The sequence below is a fragment of the Panthera leo genome, chromosome A2 (assembly GCF_018350215.1).
Source record: "Panthera leo isolate Ple1 chromosome A2, P.leo_Ple1_pat1.1, whole genome shotgun sequence".
In the NCBI taxonomy this organism is placed as follows: Eukaryota; Metazoa; Chordata; class Mammalia; order Carnivora; family Felidae; genus Panthera; species Panthera leo.
This window is the reverse complement of record NC_056680.1, coordinates 62294843-62314211: the sequence shown is the minus strand read 5'-3', so window position 1 is coordinate 62314211 and position 19369 is coordinate 62294843. Positions and strand designations below refer to the sequence as shown.

Genomic DNA, 19369 nt, shown 5'->3' with positions numbered 1-19369 from the left:
GGTATCCGTGGTTGCAGTGTTTTCCCAGACTTATCTGCTGCCAGATGCCCTCTCCCCCTCGGGTGCTGGCCGGGGGCAGGCGGACACACAAGGACCCCCACCTACTCCAGGTGACTGGATGAGAGCAGCTTTGTGAGTTAGGGAAGCAAGCCTTTCTGATGGGGAGCATATTGCCAGCGGGTTTTCTGCTCTCCTGTGTTGGCCGTGTGTCCAGGAACGAGCATAATCTCCCCTACTTCCCTGTTTTCCAGGGGGCTCAGGAGGAAGCCGGCCGGCTGGCTGCTGTGGCCGGGGCCATGACCCGGGGACACCAGGAAGGACCTGGGTCCCGAGGGACCAGGAGGCCTCTAAAGGCGTTTCTGATGACTCAGAGAGGTGAGCAGCCCTGGTCTTAGGGAATTTGATAAGCTGTATTTTATGTTACTATTTTTAAACATTTTATTTCTAAGTAATACCTACACCCAGCATGGGGCTCAAACTCAACCCTGAGATCAAGAGTTGCACACTCCACCGACAGCCAGGCCGGTGCCCCCACAGTCTGTATTTAAAGCATGCATTCGGGAAATTTCTTAGGAATATTCTACTCTTACTTGAGCGTTGGGAAAGTGGGAACTTTTAAGGGAGTTGCTCAGAGAACTGTGCACAGAAATGAGCATTAGCCCGACTTGAACCCAGCCCGTGGCGGGGAGGACTCCCATGACTTCAGCCTGCATGCCTGGCCTGTGGCACTGCCAGTGCCGAACCTGCCACTTCTCCATCTTTGTACCACAAAAGCGTGTGAGCTCTGAAGGTCACTGCTGGACCGGTCATCGCCTGAAGAACGTGTATCTGCACTGGGGGCCCGGGCTAGCTCAGGTGGGGTGGGGCAGCACCGGGGTCTCGGGGTGTCTCTGCGGTAAAGCCCAAGGGAGCAGGAGGATTCGGGCTGCGGGGGCTGTCTTTACCCCCGCAAAGTGCCCTTCGCTCTTCCTGCAAACCCGGAATGCCCGCGGGAGTCCCAGAACCACCTGCTGCCCGCGTGGATGGAGTGGCGCTCTTTTCTCACGTCCCTTGTGCAGAGTGCGGGGCAGAGCCCGGGGCAAGCCGGGCATCACCAGGGCCACAGACCGTACTCCATCTTCCCTCCGCATACTCCATATGCACCAGCACAGCTGGGTCATCGACTCTGCCGTCGACCGCCTGCTGGCCATGTGGCGTCCACGCCCCTGCCCCCAACACAGGGTCAGTGAGGTGGCCCCCTCGGGTGCCCGGCCGCTGAGAGCGGAGTCAGGCAGCCCGCACCTGCATGTGCCCTCGTGTCCCTTCACTCCTCACGCCCAGCCCCTCTCCCAAAAATGCTTCCACTTTCATCACTGTCCACCCCCCAGGGCCCTTTGAAGGTGAAAGGAATCTGTCCTTTGGTGGAGTTTGCACGAGCCCTGTGCCCGCTTAGCGCTGAGTCTGTCTGGGCAGGCACAACCCTTGTATCGAAGAAACCCGTGTGAACAGAGGCCCCGCTGCCAACCAGGTGGCCGTGGTCCTGGCTGAAAACTTCTGTCTTGTGTCACATCAGTGCTGCCCCCAAACTGGCTGATTTTGGCTGTGACTTTGTTCCCCCTGATGTTTTTATCGCTTTGTTTTTCTTCGATTCTAAATCCCTCCAGCCAGCTCCCAAGGCCTTGCTGCAGGCACTCTTGTCATGTGTGTCCCTGTGTCCCTCTGTGGGGTGATCTCTTTGTCCTTAGAAGGACGGGAAACATATTGAGGAGGGGGTGGTTGACCTCGCCCCTTGGGGTCTCCGGAGTCACTGAAAGCAGACAGCGGCTGGTCTGTTTGCAGAGAGGGAAGGGATTGTATTGTGCCCTGTGCCCACCACACCACGGAGTTCAACTTAACATGTCTGTGTGCCTGCACGTGTGTGTGTCCGTGTGAGTGCGTGTGCAAGCGTGGGGGGTGTGCTGGCGTGTTTGTGTGAGTGTGCGTGTGAGTGTGTGCTTGTGTGTGCTTGCTGTGTGCCTGTGTGTATATGTTCGTGTGTCTGTTGTGTGCATGTGGGGGGTGTATGTGTGTGCGTGTGTGTGTGTGTGTGAGTGAGTGAGTGAGAGTGGCGTGTGTGCGTGACTTCTGATGCCTCCTAGCCCTGAGATCTTGCACTTAGGACCCACGGTCCACTTCCAGGCAGAACGGTTACGGGCACGGCCCTGGCTCTGCACCTAACCAGACACACTGGAAACTTCTGGGGATTTTGTGATGTGTCAGTTTTACTGAGGAGCTGGGGGTGGGGTAGAAATCCTCTTGAAGGACCTTGGCAAGGAGCATTCCCAGAGCTTAGACGGGTAGTTGGGGCAACCGAAAGAACAAACACGAGAAAAGAACAAGGCAAGGCGTGTAAATAGCTGTTCTGGCAATTTCCCCGCAAGGGCCCAGCCAGATGCAGATTCTTTTGCTCTCCTGCCCGGTGCCTCTGTGTGCGAGGGGGCCCCCGCTCTCCTGCCCGGTGCCTCTGTTCGCATGAGGGTCTCCGCGGCTTTGGGTGTCCACGTTTCACTGGCTAGCACCCATCAGCAGAGGTGTCTCCCATACCAACTTCTGTGAGGCTGTGGCTGCGGAGGGAGACGTCCTGGGGGCTGGGTCACCCCAGTGCCCTGTGCCCCGTTCACCCTCAGGAAAAGGAGAGAGGCCAGGCAGATGGGGGTAGTGGTCCAGTCACAGCCAGAGCCAGCGCTGGGACCCCAGCTCCGCCCTGGCCCGGCCCGCCCCGCCCCGCCCCGCTCTGGAGAGGGAAGAGCTTCATTCCCGCTGCTGGGAACTGTTTGGCTCACGCCGTCTTGTCCGCACAGCTCAGACGTGTGAGCCATGCCGTCTCGCCCAGGGGCACTCTCATGAACACACGTCCTCTGGGAAAGGGCCAGAGCAGGGCCCACCCTGGCCAGGGAGAGTCTCGTATTTAAACTTTCCTCTCAACCCCCCTCCCTGTTTTGTAGCGGAGAAGATTTTGACCTCTCCGGGCGCAATTGCTGTGCCGCCTGCACACCCCTGCACACCCCCATGAGGCTCCCCTGCAGAGGGTGGACCGCATCAGGTGTGGTCTGCGGGCTCTTGGCAGCGGCCCCCCACGTGGTGGGCAGGCCTCGCTGCAGGCCCCTGGTGTGGGAGGAGGCCCCCTGGGGCTTCCTGTTTGATCTGCCCCTGCCCTTGGCAGAGACCCCTCCAGTCTTGTGATACCATGAGATATGGTGCGCACGATGCCAAATGGTCCGTTTCCTGTTTTCATTCTCTCGCTCGCCTGGCCCGCGGGAGACAGGTGTGGTTAGGGGCGGAAAGGTGTCCTTGGGATTACGCAGAAGCTGAGCAGGGGCCCTCAGCCGAGGACCAGAGGACCACCGTCGTCAGAACCCAGCCTCACCCGGGTCCCCGAGGTCCCTGTCTGCTCTATAAAGTGTCCCTGTCTGCCCTCTAGCGTCAGCTTCTCTGGCACTGCATCAAGAGGCAGGTTTCGAGGTTTTGTAAAAGTGGGGTTTTGTCTTTGTAGAAGCCTGGTTTAAATTAAAGGATACACTGTCCCAACTCCACAGACGCACAGAGAAGTGAGGGACGACCACGAAGTCTGCATGTGTTTTCACAGGGAGGCGAGACCCAGCCCCAGGGAGTGGGGCTCATGCCTGCGGAGCAGACACAGGGCCCGGGCAGCCCTTGGGTGACATCCCCGAATGGCACCCCCTGTCTGGTCAGGACCCCGGTCCCCACACCTCGGTTCAGGGCTATTTGACTCACCGCATGTGGATCTTCCTGGATGGCCGGCGGCCCCATGGACCCAGGCACAGGTGCCCCTGGCCCCGAGGAACCACAGCATGTAGCGGAGCGACCAGTGCCCCATACTGGTCCTGGACACCACTGTACCCAGGGCCCTGGGCCTCTGAGCTGCGTCCCGGGCTCTACGGGCATCCCCTCTGGGAACACGGGAGGGCAACGTGAATTGTTGGCTCTGTTTGCACCACGTTGAGCCAAGTTGCCTGTCTTCCAGGGTCTCCCTGGTCTCACTGCAAAAAGCACCTGCACTGGGGTGCCGGGGGGCTCAGTCAGTTAAGCCTGTGACACCTGGTTTCAGCTCAGATCATGATCTCATGGTTCGTGAGTTTGAGCCCCACATTGGGCCCTGCACTGACAGCGCGGAACCTGCTTGGGATGCTCTCTCTCCCCTTCTTTCTCTGCCCCTCCTCTTCTTGTACTCTCCCTCTCACAAAATAACTAAATAAACTAAAAAAAAAAGTGCCTGCGCTCTCCCTCCCTGGTCCTCTGTGGGGATTACAGGGGAGGGACGTGCTGGCACCATGCTTTGTGACTGTCACACAGTGCACAGTCTCATAACCGCCAGTCTGGGCCCTTCCTTTCCACAGTGGTCAGGTCCACAGAGAGGAGTGTGGGCTGGCTAGGGGAGGTGTGGCAGGAGGGGGGCAGGGGCCTGGCCTGCTCTGCTCTCTGCTCCCCCCTGCTGACCACCTGGAGGTGGTGGGGAGGGAGGGAGGGACCCTGTTTTAATAGTAAAATGAAGTGAAAAATCTGTTTCGACTCACAGTGTGAAAACAGGCCCCAAACTTGGAAAATGGTCAAAAAACCACAGAAGCAACTTTCCATCCACGTGAAGCCAATTGTGTGCTTCATTAATTTATGCAAGAAATCCAGGTGCAGATGGCAGAGCGGGCGCTGGATGGCCATACTTGGTGCCCACCCCCGTTTGTCCCACCCCGTCAGGTGCGTCCAGACTGCCTGCTGCTGGTCCTCCCGTGGCGCCCAGCCCCCGAGAGCGAGAGCCGAGGAGCACGGGGGTCCTCATCCCCCCTGCCTCCATGGAGCACCAGTCGGTAAGGGCCTGGGAAGGGGAGCCAAGTTCACCGCCCTGAGTTCATCCCTGCCTGTGCCTTGTGGAGGGACCGTCCTAGCTGGGTTTTCCGGGTGAGGAAGTAGAGAGTAAGAGGCCGCTGGCTTGCCCCCAGCTTGCCGGCAGGTGACAGGTCTGGGCTTCGGGACACTGGACCCAGAGCCTTCCTTACCCACCTCTCCTGGGATCCCCAAACTCAAGAGGGCATCACCGGGGCGTGGGGCTTGCTGAAACCAGATTATGGGGTTTCTGCTTCAGGCAGGTCTGGGTGGGGGGTGCCATGGCTGGTCCAGGGGCTGCACACTTGAGAACCACTGAGTCTGTGAGGCTCCCCCGACCTGGAGCCACGTGATGGGGGCGTCCAGGTTACTGGGGGATGTTTCACGGCCACAGCGCAGGACAGTATGTCCATTATCTTTTAAAATAAAAATTTTAGGGACCCCTGGGTGACTCAGTAAGCATCTGACTCCTGATTTTGGCTCAGATCGTGATCTTCCGGTTCGTGAGTTCGAGCCCCAAATCGGGCTGTGCGTGGAGCCTGCTTGGGATTCTCTCTCTCCCTCTGTCTGCCATTCCCCTGCTCTCTCTCTCTCTCAAAATAGGTAAATAAACATTTAAAATAAAAATCTTAAATGGTTGCCTGAAACTTAATTTCCGGTGTTACTGTAGGTGGAAGGGAATGTTTGAGTTCTCGGCTCTGGGCCATGCACTCGGTTACACGTGAGGAACTTCACAGTCTAGCACATGAGCTGGATTTAATGGTGTGTGTTGGTGGCTGGGGCTCGGGCGTTGGTGTTGAAAACAACGCGAAACCCATTCTCCTGATTCTTACGTGACGATAGTGGGGAATGGATTTTGGTCATCTAACTCCTTCCTCCTTTGGTGATTTCTGTTTATGTAATTTTATGACCGTGTATCTTCAGGATGTTTCCGTGTGATTTTTCCAGTTCAGGGACGTTTTCAGTCGTTTAGGAGGTCAGATTTTTCTTCTGCTAACCTGACTACAGTACTTCCAGGAATCGATGGGTTTCAGAGAAACGGAAGTCACTTTATTCTCCGTGGTCGTTCACAGACGTGCTCGTGGACGTTCAGGCAGGGGACTGTGTCATCCCTGGGTTGGCATATTGGTCTGTGCGTAGTTTTGAAGAAGCCTCAGCAATGTGGCTGCAGGTTAATCTTGTTCAGCTTTTATGAGCCTGAGATATGAATCCACTGGACTCTTGACAGTAAATAGGGGCGTTGACTCAGAAATTTAAATTGGATTCGATATCGAATCCCAAAGTTGGGGAAGGTTGAAGCCGGTGTTACTGCTTGGCAGTGCTGGGGACGGGCCAGCCCTGGTGGCCAGGCTCCAGAACCCACAGTTTGGCGTCCTGCCCCCAGCTGTGAGTGTGGCTGATAGGGGCTGGAGGCTGGTGGTGAAAGAGCCAGGACGGAAACCAGCCCAGAGCACCGCCTCCTTTCCACACACATTCCCGGCCCCGCTCTGGGGGCTGCTGAGCATAGTGCAAGGCCAGGGCTCAGTGGAATGTTTTCAAAATATCTACACGGCTAGAGAAGATGGCATCATGCACGCCCTTGAACCCGGCGTCAGCTTCAGTGGTTTTCAACTGTGTGCAGTGCTTGGGTGAAACAACCAAATTCCGGGGCGCCAGCTGGCTCAGTCAGTGGAGCCTGCACCCTTGATAATGGGGTCATGAGTTCGAGTGCCACAATGGGTATGATGAAGTTTTGGGGTGATGATGGTGGGGGGTAGTCCGGAACTGACTGCCAAGAAAGAATTCTTGAAGACGTCTTTGGTGCATAAAGGTGATTTATTAAAGCACGGGGACAGGACCCGTGGGCAGGAGGAGCTGCACTGGGGTTGTGATGGGTAACTCATCACATACCCTCAGCTTGAGAGGGGGCAGGGATAGAGTAAGTCTCTTAGGAATTTTGTTTTTTTTTTTTTTGTTTTTTTTTGTTTTTTTTTTTTTTTATTTTATTTTATTTTATTTTTTTTTATTTTTTTTTTAATATATGAAATTTACTGTCAAATTGGTTTCCATACAACACCCAGTGCTCATCCCAAAAGGTGCCCTCCTCAATACCCATCACCCACCCTGCCCTCCCTCCCACCCCCCATCAACCCTCAGTTTGTTCTCAGTTTTTAACAGTCTCTAATGCTTTGGCTCTCTACCACTCTAACCTCTTTTTTTTTTTTTTTTTCCTTCCCCTCCCCCATGGGTTTCTGTTATGTTTCTCAGGATCCACATAAGAGTGAAACCATATGGTATCTGTCTTTCTCTGTATGGCTTATTTCACTTAGCATCACACTCTCCAGTTCCATCCATGTTGCTACAAAAGGCCATATTTCATTTTTTCTCATTGCCACGTAGTATTCCATTGTGTATATAAACCACAATTTCTTTATCCATTCATCAGTTGATGGACATTTAGGCTCTTTCCATAATTTGGCTATTGTTGAGAGTGCCGCTATAAACATTGGGGTACAGGTGCCCCTATGCATCAGTACTCCTGTATCCCTTGGATAAATTCCTAGCAGTGCTATTGCTGGGTCATAGGGTAGGTCTATTTTTAATTTTCTGAGGAACCTCCACACTGCTTTCCAGAGCGGCTGCACCAATTTGCATTCCCACCAACAGTGCAAGAGGGTTCCTGTTTCTCCACATCCTCTCCAGCATCTATAGTCTCCTGATTTCTTCATTTTGGCCACTCTGACTGGCGTGAGGTGGTATCTGAGTGTGGTTTTGATTTGTATTTCCCTGATAAGGAGCGACGTTGAACATCTTTTCATGTGCCTGTTGGCCATCCGGATGTCTTCTTTAGAGAAGTGTCTATTCATGTTTTCTGCCCATTTCTTCACTGGGTTATTTGTTTTTCGGGTGTGGAGTTTGATGAGCTCTTTATAGATTTTGGATACTAGCCCTTTGTCCGATGTGTCATTTGCAAATATCTTTTCCCATTCCGTTGGTTGCCTTTTAGTTTTGTTGGTTGTTTCCTTTGCTGTGCAGAAGCTTTTTATCTTCATAAGGTCCCAGTAATTCACTTTTGCTTTTAATTCCCTTGCCTTTGGGGATGTGCCGAGTAAGAGATTGCTACGGCTGAGGTCAGAGAGGTCTTTTCCTGCTTTCTCCTCTAAGGTTTTGATGGTTTCCTGTCTCACATTCAGGTCCTTTATCCATTTTGAGTTTATTTTTGTGAATGGTGTGAGAAAGTGGTCTAGTTTCAACCTTCTGCATGTTGCTGTCCAGTTCTCCCAGCACCATTTGTTAAAGAGTCTCTTAGGAATTTTGGAAGCAAGGTTTCCAGGACCTTCAGGGGGTCACTGTGGCCAGGGAAACGCCATTTATTACCGTTTAGTAAAACCTCAGTCCTGAGACCCCTCGGGTGTATATTGGGGGCCCTAAGCCTGGAGCATGATGCCAGCGTGTGTCCTGGGGCAGTTGAGATAAAGGAAGGAGACTTACAGGGTCCTCGAGGTGGGGTGATGTGAAGCTGAGATTCCCTTTTGTCCCCCGCAAAGTGTCATCATGGAGGCAGCTGAGCCCCTTGAGGGAGGTCACTGTGCCGGTTTCAAGGACTGGTCAGTGAGCCGTAGGCAGTAAGGGGATTTGATGTTTCGTTTCCCTCAGTTTCCCATGTCACCACGGCAAGCACTTGAACCCCCTTCCTGTGTTCTTGGGCGGCCAGGAGTGTCCGAGGAACATCACACAGATCCACGGTGGGGGTGGGGGTGGGGGGCTGTCAGCCTGTGCTCTGCCCTCAGCCCACCCCATGCTCCCTCATCATATCCCCCCTGAACAATTTTGACCCTGAGATCTTCAGGGTTGCTGCAGGTGGAAGGTCTCGTCTTCTGTGGCTTCTTCCTGCTGAGCGGGGGTGTAGAGACGTCCCCAGCCATACGGGTGAATATGGGTCAGCTGGGAAACATATAGGGGGGTTACAAAAGGCAGAGGCAGCTGAATCCAACGTGGGCAACGTGTGTGAACCTCCTTGAGTAGAGAGGATCATCTGCTGGCCCGAAGTCATTGCAGTGATGAGGAGAAAACGACAAAACGTAATTAGAACAACTAGAAAGATCAGCCCAAATAAGCCCTTTGGTAGCTGACGAACATCTTCCAGTCCAGGAGTTTGACCAATCACTGAAGGAAAGAGGGATTTTTTCAGAGCAAGTGGAGCGTCTGCGTCAGGCAGAAATCCAGAAACGTTTCTCTGGTCATCTGGAGCGTGTATACAGCATTTTGTTTGCACAAGAGTGGAAGCTCCACGTCGTGCAGCGGTCAGCACATCTCGTGCCATTCTGGTTTGTAGAACGGTTTTATGCATTGGAGTTATTTTCGTATTTAATACCGTAATGTTATCTTGAGAGCCATTTAAAGCCTCCACTGTGTAACAGGCAGTGCGTGGCCGTCCTATAGACTCTGCTTTGTTTAGTAAACACTCAGCTAATTAGTAAGAGGTATCTTTACAGAAGCAAGAAAAACAGAGGTGAATGGTTAGAGCGCATTTCAAACCCAGTGTCTCCCGGTGCTGCCAGTGAGATTTTGAGATGTCAGGCTTGAAGCCTCCTCAGATGGGAGTGGGAGCACACAGCAGCAGTTGGATTGGTCTTTCTGGCTTGTAACTCACAGGTCTGTGGTGGTCCTTTTGAGTGGCCCATTGCAAGAAGGAATTGTTAGTAGATTGGGGAATGGAGAACGAAGAAGAAAGGTACAACCATCCTAAGAGAAGTTTGAGGTCTTCCACAGGCTCACAGAAATAAGAAGGCACATTAGGGGTGACCGGGAGGCTCAGTCGGTTAAGCGGCCGATTTCGGCTCAGGTCATGATCTCGCGGTCCATGAGTTCGAGCCCCGCGTTGGGCTCTGTCCTGACAGCTCGGAGCCTGGAGCCTGCTTCGGATTCTGTGTCTCCCCCTCTTTCTGGCCCTCCCCTGTCTGTGCTCTGTCTCTCTCTGCCTTTCAAAAATAAATAAATGTCAAAAAAAAATTTTTTTTTGAAAAGAAGGTATATTAGTTTGCTCATTGATTTCCTGTGAAGGGGGTACAGGTTTTATTTTAGGTACAGGAGCCCATGAAGAGTGCCCCTCTAACTTCACTGCATAATATGACCCAGTAGGGGCCCTTTTATTTTGGAGTTAAATCCCCCATTGTATTAGACTTTGCATCCTTTGAGAAAACAAGGTATTTGGGGTTGTATGGGGCAGGTTTCTAGGAACTGTCAGATCAGGTTTAGGGAGAATATGGTTGGCATGTTTAGAGATTTATGAATTAACCCAGCTTGAAGTGAATAATTTATTAAAGCACTGTAGTCTTTATCGGCTGATGGGTCTACAGTGAGAAAAGTCTTTTTACGTACAACTGTTAGGCGAATCCATCCCATTTCCCAGTTGTTTAATTTTTTTTTTTTTAACGTTTATTTATTTTTTTTTTTTGAGACAGAGAGAGACAGAGCATGAACGGGGGAGGGGCAGAGAGAGAGGGAGACACAGAATCGGAAGCAGGCTCCAGGCTCTAAGCCATCAGCCCAGAGCCCGACGAGGGGCTCGAACTCACAGACCGTGAGATCATGACCTGAGCTGAAGTCGGACGCTTAACCGACTGAGCCACCCAGGCGCCCCTAGAATTTGACAGCCATAAGGGTATGTTACGGAAACATGGTTTTTCTCTCTAAAAACCGTCATTTCCAGAGATGGCCAAATCAAGACCGATTTGTCTGTAGAACAAGTCCAGTTTTAACAAACTTGACCTAATTATTTACCTAAGTTCAGCAAGAACAGTGGTTGATCATATGGATGTCTTAAAGTTTGTTTTGCCGGAATCTTTTATACAGAATTCTCCAGATTGCACTCTTAGTAGATTCTCCAGGCCAGAAGCCAAGCCAAGTACTTCCGTCAGACAGGCCTGCAATTCCTGTGGAATTGGGCAAATTCCTCTCCATGAGGTCCCCAAGATAGCCTGCGTTTCCTGCACCTGCCAGGAAGTGACTTTCTTTGCTCACCTGGTGAGGCTGCTGGGAACTCCGTAAGCAAGGTATCAGGCCCACATTTCCCAGGGGTTTTATGGCTCCGTGTTTCATAAAGTCAACCTTAGCTCCTCAAAGCCGGATGGTCATATCTGAGTCTATGCAGTTCAGTCTCAAATAGGACATTCCAGTCAAAGTCTTGGTAAAATAGCCAGTATTTCCAGTGGCGTCCTGTTACGAGGAAAACAGATTTTTACTGAACTTATGCAAACAATTGTAATTGCCGTGAAAGAAAGAACACTCCCTGAGACAGTTTGAATTTTAGAGGGTTTAGGTAGACAGAAAAGTTAAACCGCTTCAGTTTATGGTCCAATACACCCAAATAACCGTAGTTTCTCTGCAATAAGAGGTTAAAAGCGCAAACGTATGTTTGGTTATCAGAGCTTCAGCAGCTCCATCCCATGTGGAAAAGACCCAGGTGTCCAATGAGTTCAGTCCCATTTATCATGCAAAACCTTAAAGTTTCAGGTTACCAAAGACTCCGAAAGCCATCTTAACAGTTACCCATGAAAACTTTGAGACAGACAAAATTAACCATCACCTTAAGTCATCTTTTTGCTAAGAAATTGCAACAGAGATAACACGAGCTTATTTGACTTTAGTAAACCTGGGTAGAATCGCGGTTTCATATTTAATGCTGATAACTCTAAACACAGGTCTATCTTAATTAAACCGGCAACCTTAAATTAGTTCACACAAATGTGTTTCACCTGTGTCCACTTAAAATTCAGTCAGGTTTTCCCCAACTGTCAGTTTTTACTGGGACGCCAGTGGGGGAATCTGAAGTGGGTGGTCCAAGAGGGTGCTCTTTGCTCCTTGACCTTGAGGGTGGGAGGAGCCGGCAGTGGCTGAGGCACTGAGGATGGTACTGGAACCATCCGCACCCCAGGTCGTGCCGGAGCAGGAGCAGGAGGGAAAGGCAGAAGAGGCGAGATGCCACCAAGCAGGTAGAGAAAGAGCGTTCCAGGTTCTTGAACCTTGTCGGCCGGGACAGAGGAGCAGACGCCATGTCCCTCTCACTCTCTTTTCCATCAAGCAGGCAGATGTTTATTCGGCTCCCTGCCTCTCCTCCCGGTCACCAGTTGCTACTGGAATTTTTGGTAGCCCTGTGAGAGCCGGGCTTCAGCCTTGCAGGAGGATTTAAATGCACCATTTAGAAAGCCGTGGCCACCCTCCTCTCCTACCTGCTTCACATCATAGACAGACTGCAGCCTGGGTCAGAATGTCCAGGGGCAGGGACCCGCCCTACATCCGGGTTTTGCATACTACAGGTTCATGGGCAGGGAATTCAATACAGTAGAAGGGAATCAGCAAGAGGAAAAAAGTGTGCGCACATGGCAGAGATTAAGCACTTAAAAAGAAATGCCACCGGGGGCGCCTGAGTGGCTCAGTCAGTTAAGCGTCTGGCTCTTTTTTTTTTTTTAATGTCTGCGTTTTTATTTTTGAGAGAGCATGTGAGCAGGGGAGGGGCACAGAGAGAGGGAGAGAGAGAGAATCCCAAGTAGGCTCCGTGCTGTCAGTGCAGAGCTTGACGTGGGGCTCGAACTCATGACCGTGAGATCATGACCTGAGCTGAAATCCAGAGTGGGACGCTTAACTGACTGAGGCCCCCTGCCAAGAGCCCCAAGACTATTTCTGGAGGAAGCTGGAACAGCAGTTAGGTTAGGGGTGAAGCCCTGGTTTGGTGACTTGGCCTAAGAGGGTCCGTTTGGAACCCTGGCTCTCTTTCTAACATGTGTTCTGTCTGCTCTTGGCATATGGAGGCAGGTGGAGGGTGGACACAGGCCTGGCTGGGAGCTGGCAGCTGGGCGGGGCTGGGAGTGGGGAACTGACAGCTGGGAGCAGGGAGCTAGGAGCAGAGAGCTGGGCAGGGCTGGGCACGCCCAGAGCCCTCAGGTGGGAGCATGCTGGCTTGTAAATTTGGGGGCATCTTCTTGGTCTTCATGTTTACCCAGCAAATCCCTGCCCAGTCCCATGACTGTGGTTCCTCCCATTTTGTGCCCATCTCCCTGATTCGGGAGCCCTTGACCTCATCCTCTCTGCCCTGAGCCCTGGAGGAGAGAGGGAGGGCCCTCAGGGTTGGGTCGTGAGCAGGAGCTCTGGCCTTGGACTTGCCTGACGTAGCCTGTGTTTGCCTCTGAGACGCTGTGCCAGGTGAGGATGAAAAGGAAGAAACACCGAATACACACAGCCGCCCTCACAGGCAGAGCCCACGGGCACAGGACTCCTGACCCACCTGGAGAGCAGGGGGCATTAACCGGTGTGTGAGGTCGGGTCTCTTCATTGAACACTGCAGTCCCCACACCTCGTTTGTTCTTTTCCCCAGATGTCAGCGCTAATCCTGAGCCTTTTATGAACACCGACGAGTCCAGCCGTCCTCTGGGTGCGCGGACACGGGCGGAAGGAGACCCGGGACTGGAGAAACCACCCTCGCTCGTGTCGCTGGTGTCGTGGGACAAGGTATTGGCGTCTGGGGAGCTTGGGTTTGCTCCCTGAGCAGCACGCGTGTCCGGTGCAGCCCTGGAAAGCCTCCCAGGTGCGGTAGGAGCCGGCCAGATGTGGTTTCAGCCCCATGTGCCACGTCCAGGGAGCGGAGTTCACTTGCAGATCTGGAATCCTGTCATGAGAAGCCGGGATGCGTTCCGGAGACAGAAGTGGGGACGGGCTGCACCCCAGGGGGCTCCCAGGGGGCTCCCAGGGAGCAGAAACCCTATTTGGGGGCCCCGGGGGAGCTCTTTGAAGGCCTCTACTGGTAAGACTAGACTACCTGGACGTCTGAGCAGGTGCGTCTGTGTCTGGCTATCAGAACGGCCCACAGCAGTCGGGTGGAGAGGACAGGACAGACGGTCTCAGTGGCGTGAGGAGGTGGGGAGTGTCCTAGGAGAAGCTGGGGCGCAGCGAGCAGCGTGGGGTGCGGCAGGCCCCGAGAACGAGGCTACCTGTGCCCGATGCAGTCCGGCTAAGAGTGAGCTCTGAATGCTGCCAGCCCAGAGCTCTGCCTTTGTCCTGATGGGAAGGAGCCCCTTCTGCAGAAGCTCCCAGAACCTCCCCGCCCCTTTGCAGAGATTATCCTGCAGCTGTTTCTGGTGCTCCCCATGTGGGTCCCCAGTACTCCTCATAGAGGTTCCCCCAGTACTGCCTATCGTGGCCTCTAGTACTTATGTGGGTCCCCAGTACTTCCCATGGGGTACCCAGTACTCATGTGGGTCCCCAGTACTCCTCACGGGGGTCTCCAGTACTCTGCATGCATGCCCCCACCAGTACTCCTCACTGGATTCCCAGTACTCCCATGCGTGTCCCAGAACTCCTTATGTAGGTCCCCAGTACTCCTCATGTGGGTCTCAGTACTCCTCATGGGGGGTCCCCAGTACTTCTCATATGTGTCCCCAGTATTCCCCATGAGGGTTCCCATTACTCCCCATAGGGGTCCCCAGTTCTATTCATGTGGTTCCCCAGTGCTCCTCATGTAGTTTCCAGTACTCCCTTTGGGGGTCCCGAGTACTCTTCATGTGGCTCCCCAGTACTTCCCATGGAAGTCCCAGTACTCCTCATGAGGGTCCCAGTAGTCCTCATGGGGGTCTCCAGTACTCTTTACAGGGGTCCCCAGTACTCCTCATAGAGGTCTGCACGCAATATTCTCTACGGGGTCCCCAGTACTCCCCACGTGGTCCCTCGTACTTGTCATGGGGTTTCCAGTATTCCCCAGGAGGTCCCCTGTCCTGTACACAGTACCTCTAAGGGCATTTGTATCTGAAAATTAACCTCTGTCAGCCCATTCTGTTCCCATTGGGAGCTCTTTCAGGCTCAGCTGCCACTTTGTGAAAGTTCACAGGGATCGTTTCAGGTTAATCCAGAAGGATGTCTGCAACGGGGAACTTGTAATGATCTGAGAGCAGGGTTCGGGAGAAGTTCGTTGGGGTGCGTTCCCAGACACAAGTGGACCCTGGTACCGTGGGTTTGTCGTGGACCTGGTGTGGGTGCCCCACCCACACCTGCTCTGGTGACCCACACGCTCAGCCGGCCCTGGGGGGTGTCCCCAAGGCCTTGGACCTCCTGCCCGTTTCCAGGCTCTCCTTGATCTTGAGCCCACCCACCCCTCCTCCCCCCAGCCCCCATGGCCCTGCTCCCTGGATCCCCGGGCAACCCAGCCTCGAGCAATGGCCAAGTGGGGCTGCAGACTGGGGTCCTGGACGGTTTGATGATTAGGCGGTTCTGTGGCGTGGTGTTGTGCGAAGTTGAGACTCTGGACTGAGTTTGTAAAATGTTCTGGTGCAGGGGGAGCCGGGGGAGAACGGATAGGTCTTGCCCACTTCAAGTCGTTACAGAGAGTGTTTCCAGTCGGTGGAGCTGGTCACACCACATTAAAAGTTGTGTGCCATACTGTGACGTGTAGGAAATGCCCATCTGGGCATCCGGATGACCTGAATAGATCTCTCATGTGTATGTGGGCTTCGTCCCCAAACCCCTGGACTTTAGTGATAGAGGGCAGGAGCGTGTCTTTTGTTACGTTAATGGAGACTTTAGACCCCTCCCCAGGGCTGGGGGGGTGCGGGTTGATTGCTGGGGCAACCAACCCTGTGATTCCAGGGTTGAAACTCCAGTCCCCCCACCCCACCCCCAACCTCTGGCTCCATAAAAACCCAAGGGGACGGGGTCCAGAGAGCTTCCGGGTTGGTGAGCACGCGGAGATGGGGGGCAACGGGCCCTGGGGAGGCGGTCAAGCCCCATGCCCCTTCCTACACCTCACCTCATGCAGCTTTTCCACTTTTCACCATGTCCTTTACTGGTGAACGGGACTATACGGGTCTCCCTGAGTTCTGTGAGCCTCTCTAACCAATTAAAAGAACCACGAACCGAAGGAGGAGGCCCATTGGAACCTCCGGGTGATAGCCTGGGGCTGTGGCTGGCACCTGAAGTTGCAGGGGTGGGGGGCCTGGCGGACTGAGCCCATCACCCGTGTGTGGGGTCTGACGCCATCTCTGGTAGAAGGCATCAGAAGAGAGCTGAATTCTTGCTGGTATCTGAGAATTGCTTGGTGTTGGGGGTGACTTTGGAATTGGGTCTGGGACCCGTGAAAGATCATAGTTCATAGGTTAAATGTTACATGAAACGTTAATAAGCAAATGTAGTATTCTAGAACAAACACAAATGAGTAATACTGTTTCTTACCCCAAGTGAATGTTAAGGTTGTAAAACCCACTGCTGTAGTTCAGATGGCAGTTGGGGGGTGATTTCGGTGAATAGATGTTGAGTTGAGAGTGACAAGACAGGACACACTGGGTGGGTGAGCCGGGTCCTTACTGCGACCTGACTCCTGGGAGACCCGGGGTCTTTACCGAGTGGGGGAAGGCATATTCCCTCCAGCCTTCATGTCTTCAGGACAGAACCCTGAGGGCTGGCTTAGCGCTTTCTGTTTTCAGAGCGTCTTGTTGTCTGGAATAAAATGTGGGTACCCCTGATCAGAATTACGTTTTCGCTATTGCAGAATAAGACATTCGGGGCCCTTAGTAATGCTTGCGCATGGTTAGTACTGTGTCCCACAGCCGCAGGCCCTGTGACTCAGGTGTGGCTGGGTCCTGGGGGTCACAGCAGGAGCGTGGCCGCCGGCCCTCCCAGTGTGGTGCTGGTAGGTGCTGGTACCGTCCTGCTGGCCGGCCCCACCAGCCTGGTTATCTGCCTGCCATTCCTTGGCTTTCTCGAGTTTGCCGTTAGCACAACTGTTCCAACAGATTCTGCCCGACTGCCCACACTGTATTCCTAGTCAGAAAACTCTTCCTGTCCGGGGGAGAGCACAGCCTGTAAGTTACTACTCAGGCCGCACGCTTTGGAGAGAGAAGGTTTCTAGACATTTCAAGCTGTTCAGAGGCAAACAATGTTTAAAACTGCACTTGCTGAATTATTTTGTGGTCCATGGGCATAATTTGATGGGTGCTGTAAATGTAGAATGCGCACAAATGTAGGTCGAACCTTGTAAATGTTCTTTCACACCTTTGCAGCTACTACGCTCACTTTTCTGAGGCGCTCCTTGGGAAGTCTTTCACAGCCTGACACCCTTCCCTGGAGAGGTGCCCTGTGGTGACTTTGCCCCAGAACAAAGCGCTGCATTTTCACCGTAAGCTTCCCCCCCAAATTCCAGCCTTTATCCAGTTACTCATTACATACCTTTAGCAAGTTTGTCTAAGTTTTTGATGAAGTTTCTAGAATACCACTTCCCAAACTTCATTAAATGGAGCTGCATTTTCCTGCGTCCACTCTATTATTCTTTCTGCAGAAGCGTCAGCTGCTTACGGAAGACCCACAGGAAAAGAAAAAGTGGGATTCTCCTGAATTCTGTCTCTGTGGGTGTGCTGGGAAGCTGGCATTCCCCAGGTCAGGAGCTAGGGAACCCTCGGCACTCGCTTCCCTTATGGCCCTAACACTGCCACTGATGCTTGTGGCGTCTGTGGGGCTTGGCCTTTCCCCACCCGGACCTGTGGGATGCAGGGTACCCTATGGTCCCACTCATTCTGAGCTCTGTCTCTGTAGCAAACGTGAGCATCCTTACTGTATCCCAGAAGGTAACAAACACAGGTTCTGCCTGGGTACTGACTCGGAAACAGGCACATATCCCACATCTACTGTGTGCCCATCGGTTCCGAGAATGAAAACGACAGGGCCCTGCACTCCAGGAACTCCCGCCTAGGAAAGCACAGAGCACGATGTAAATGCTGGGCTGCTGGGCTACGGAAGCCTTGGCTGCATCCCTGGGGCCCAGGGGCCTGGCGGGGAGGGCTGGGCGCCTTCTCAGGGGCTGCGATGCTGAATAGGGTCAGGTCACGGGAGAAGTTGGAAAAGGCTTTATGTGCAAGAAGCAGTGTGATGTTTCAGAGGCCCTGCGGGTAGCTGACCAACGATTGGAGTGTACGCGTGGTGAGCGAGGGGCAGAGGTGGAGGCAGGAAGGGAAACAGGGGAGGAAGTCGTCACGGGCTGAATTTAGGTTATGGTCCAACTTAGATTTAACAGGAACTGTATAATCCCCAGAATGGATCGTGATTTCCACTGTGTTCACGTAAGGCCTAAGCTCTTCCCCCCTTCCCCCATTATTATTATTTTTTTACCATCAACACCATTTTAAGGTGTGCAGTTAAGTGGCACTTAGAACATTCACAAGGTTGTGCACTGTCGCTGCTCTCTTGTTCCGGGACATTTTCATCGTCCCCCAAAGGAAATGCCCCGTGAACATCTCTCCCCAACCCCTCCCCCAGCAACAACTAATCCTCTCTCAGCCTCCATGGACTAGTTTATTCTGGAAATTTTGCATAAATAGGGAAAGTTGGAAAAGAAACCCTTGGCAGTAAGCTTGTGTTGTTACAAACTAGCTCAGCTGAAGGTAGAATTTGTGGGACCTGCAGGCAGGAGGCTAATGGAGGCCCAGGAGCTGGTGGCCGTCCCTGCCCCTGTCCTGTTCCCTCTGGCTGCTCCCAGCTCATGGCACCTTCCAGACTCAGGGAGGGGGGCTGCCTTAGCCTGAGGGGTCGCATCCCCAGGAAAGGGCAGGGCCCGCCCCCGGTCAGCAGGACTGGCAGGTGGCAGTGGGGGTGCAGAGAGGCCGGGTGCTGGGCATCTGTCAGCCTTGGCCTTGGCCCTCGACACCTTGCTGTGATTTCCTCTGGGGAGCTGAGGTCTGGTACTCAGAGCAGGTGGAGAGTGTGCGTGGACGGTTCGGTGAGGGCCTCCCGAGAGGGGAGGAGCAGGGTTATTAATTGGCTGAAACCACTTGTGCTAAACGTGATGTCAAGAATAATTGAAGCTTGGGCACTCAGTGTGAGGATGGTGGCTGCCTTTTATACATACGCCGAGTGGCACACTGTCAGGGCCGGGGCTCTGAGTGTGGGCTGGTGAGGTGGCAAGCCCTGGAAAGGTCTGACGGCCATGCCCCCGTCCGGCTCCTCCCTGCCGTTTGGCGCAGGAATCGTGGGTTTTGTCACAGGAGGCGGCGGCCCCGGCAGAGCGGAGGCCAGCGACGCATCTTGGCACCGTTGGCCCCAGGTGCCCAGTTGTGCCCACCTAGGCCCCGAGTTTGCCAAGCCCTTGGCATTGCCTTTCCTTCTTTCTCCTGCTTGGTCCTGCTTTGGCTCCCATAGCCCCTCCTGCCCCGTCCTAGCTCCTGGCTCCTACCGGTGTCCCTAACCGAGCCCCCCTCCCCGCCTCCCTGACCACCACCCTAGCAAGGCCGCCATGTCGGAGCCAAGCTCCTGCATGGGCTTCCTGGGGCCACTGACACAAATCACAAACCTGGTGGCCTAATGCAACAGAAGCTTGTTCTGTCTAATTGGTTTTCCAGGGCCGAAATCCACCTGTTGGCAGGGCCACACCCCCGGGGGCTGGGGGCAGGGCTGTGCCTTTTCCTGGTGCTGGCCAGCATTCTCGCTGGTGTGGCCGCACACCCCAGGGAGGAGCCTCTGGCTTGATTTTCGGCAGTCTCAGTCCTGTGGCTGCAGGAGG

The 19369-nt window shown here is 53.7% G+C and overlaps 1 protein-coding gene across 1 annotated transcript in view; it reads left to right on the top strand.

Annotated features, from left to right (window-relative positions):
- Nucleotides 1–19369, top strand: part of PKD1L1 (polycystin 1 like 1, transient receptor potential channel interacting) — a 117419-nt gene that overhangs the window by 6981 nt on the left and 91069 nt on the right. Inside the window, 2 exon segments of the mRNA XM_042913647.1 lie at nucleotides 252–375; nucleotides 13211–13344. Coding sequence (XP_042769581.1) covers nucleotides 252–375; nucleotides 13211–13344 — 258 coding nt within the window.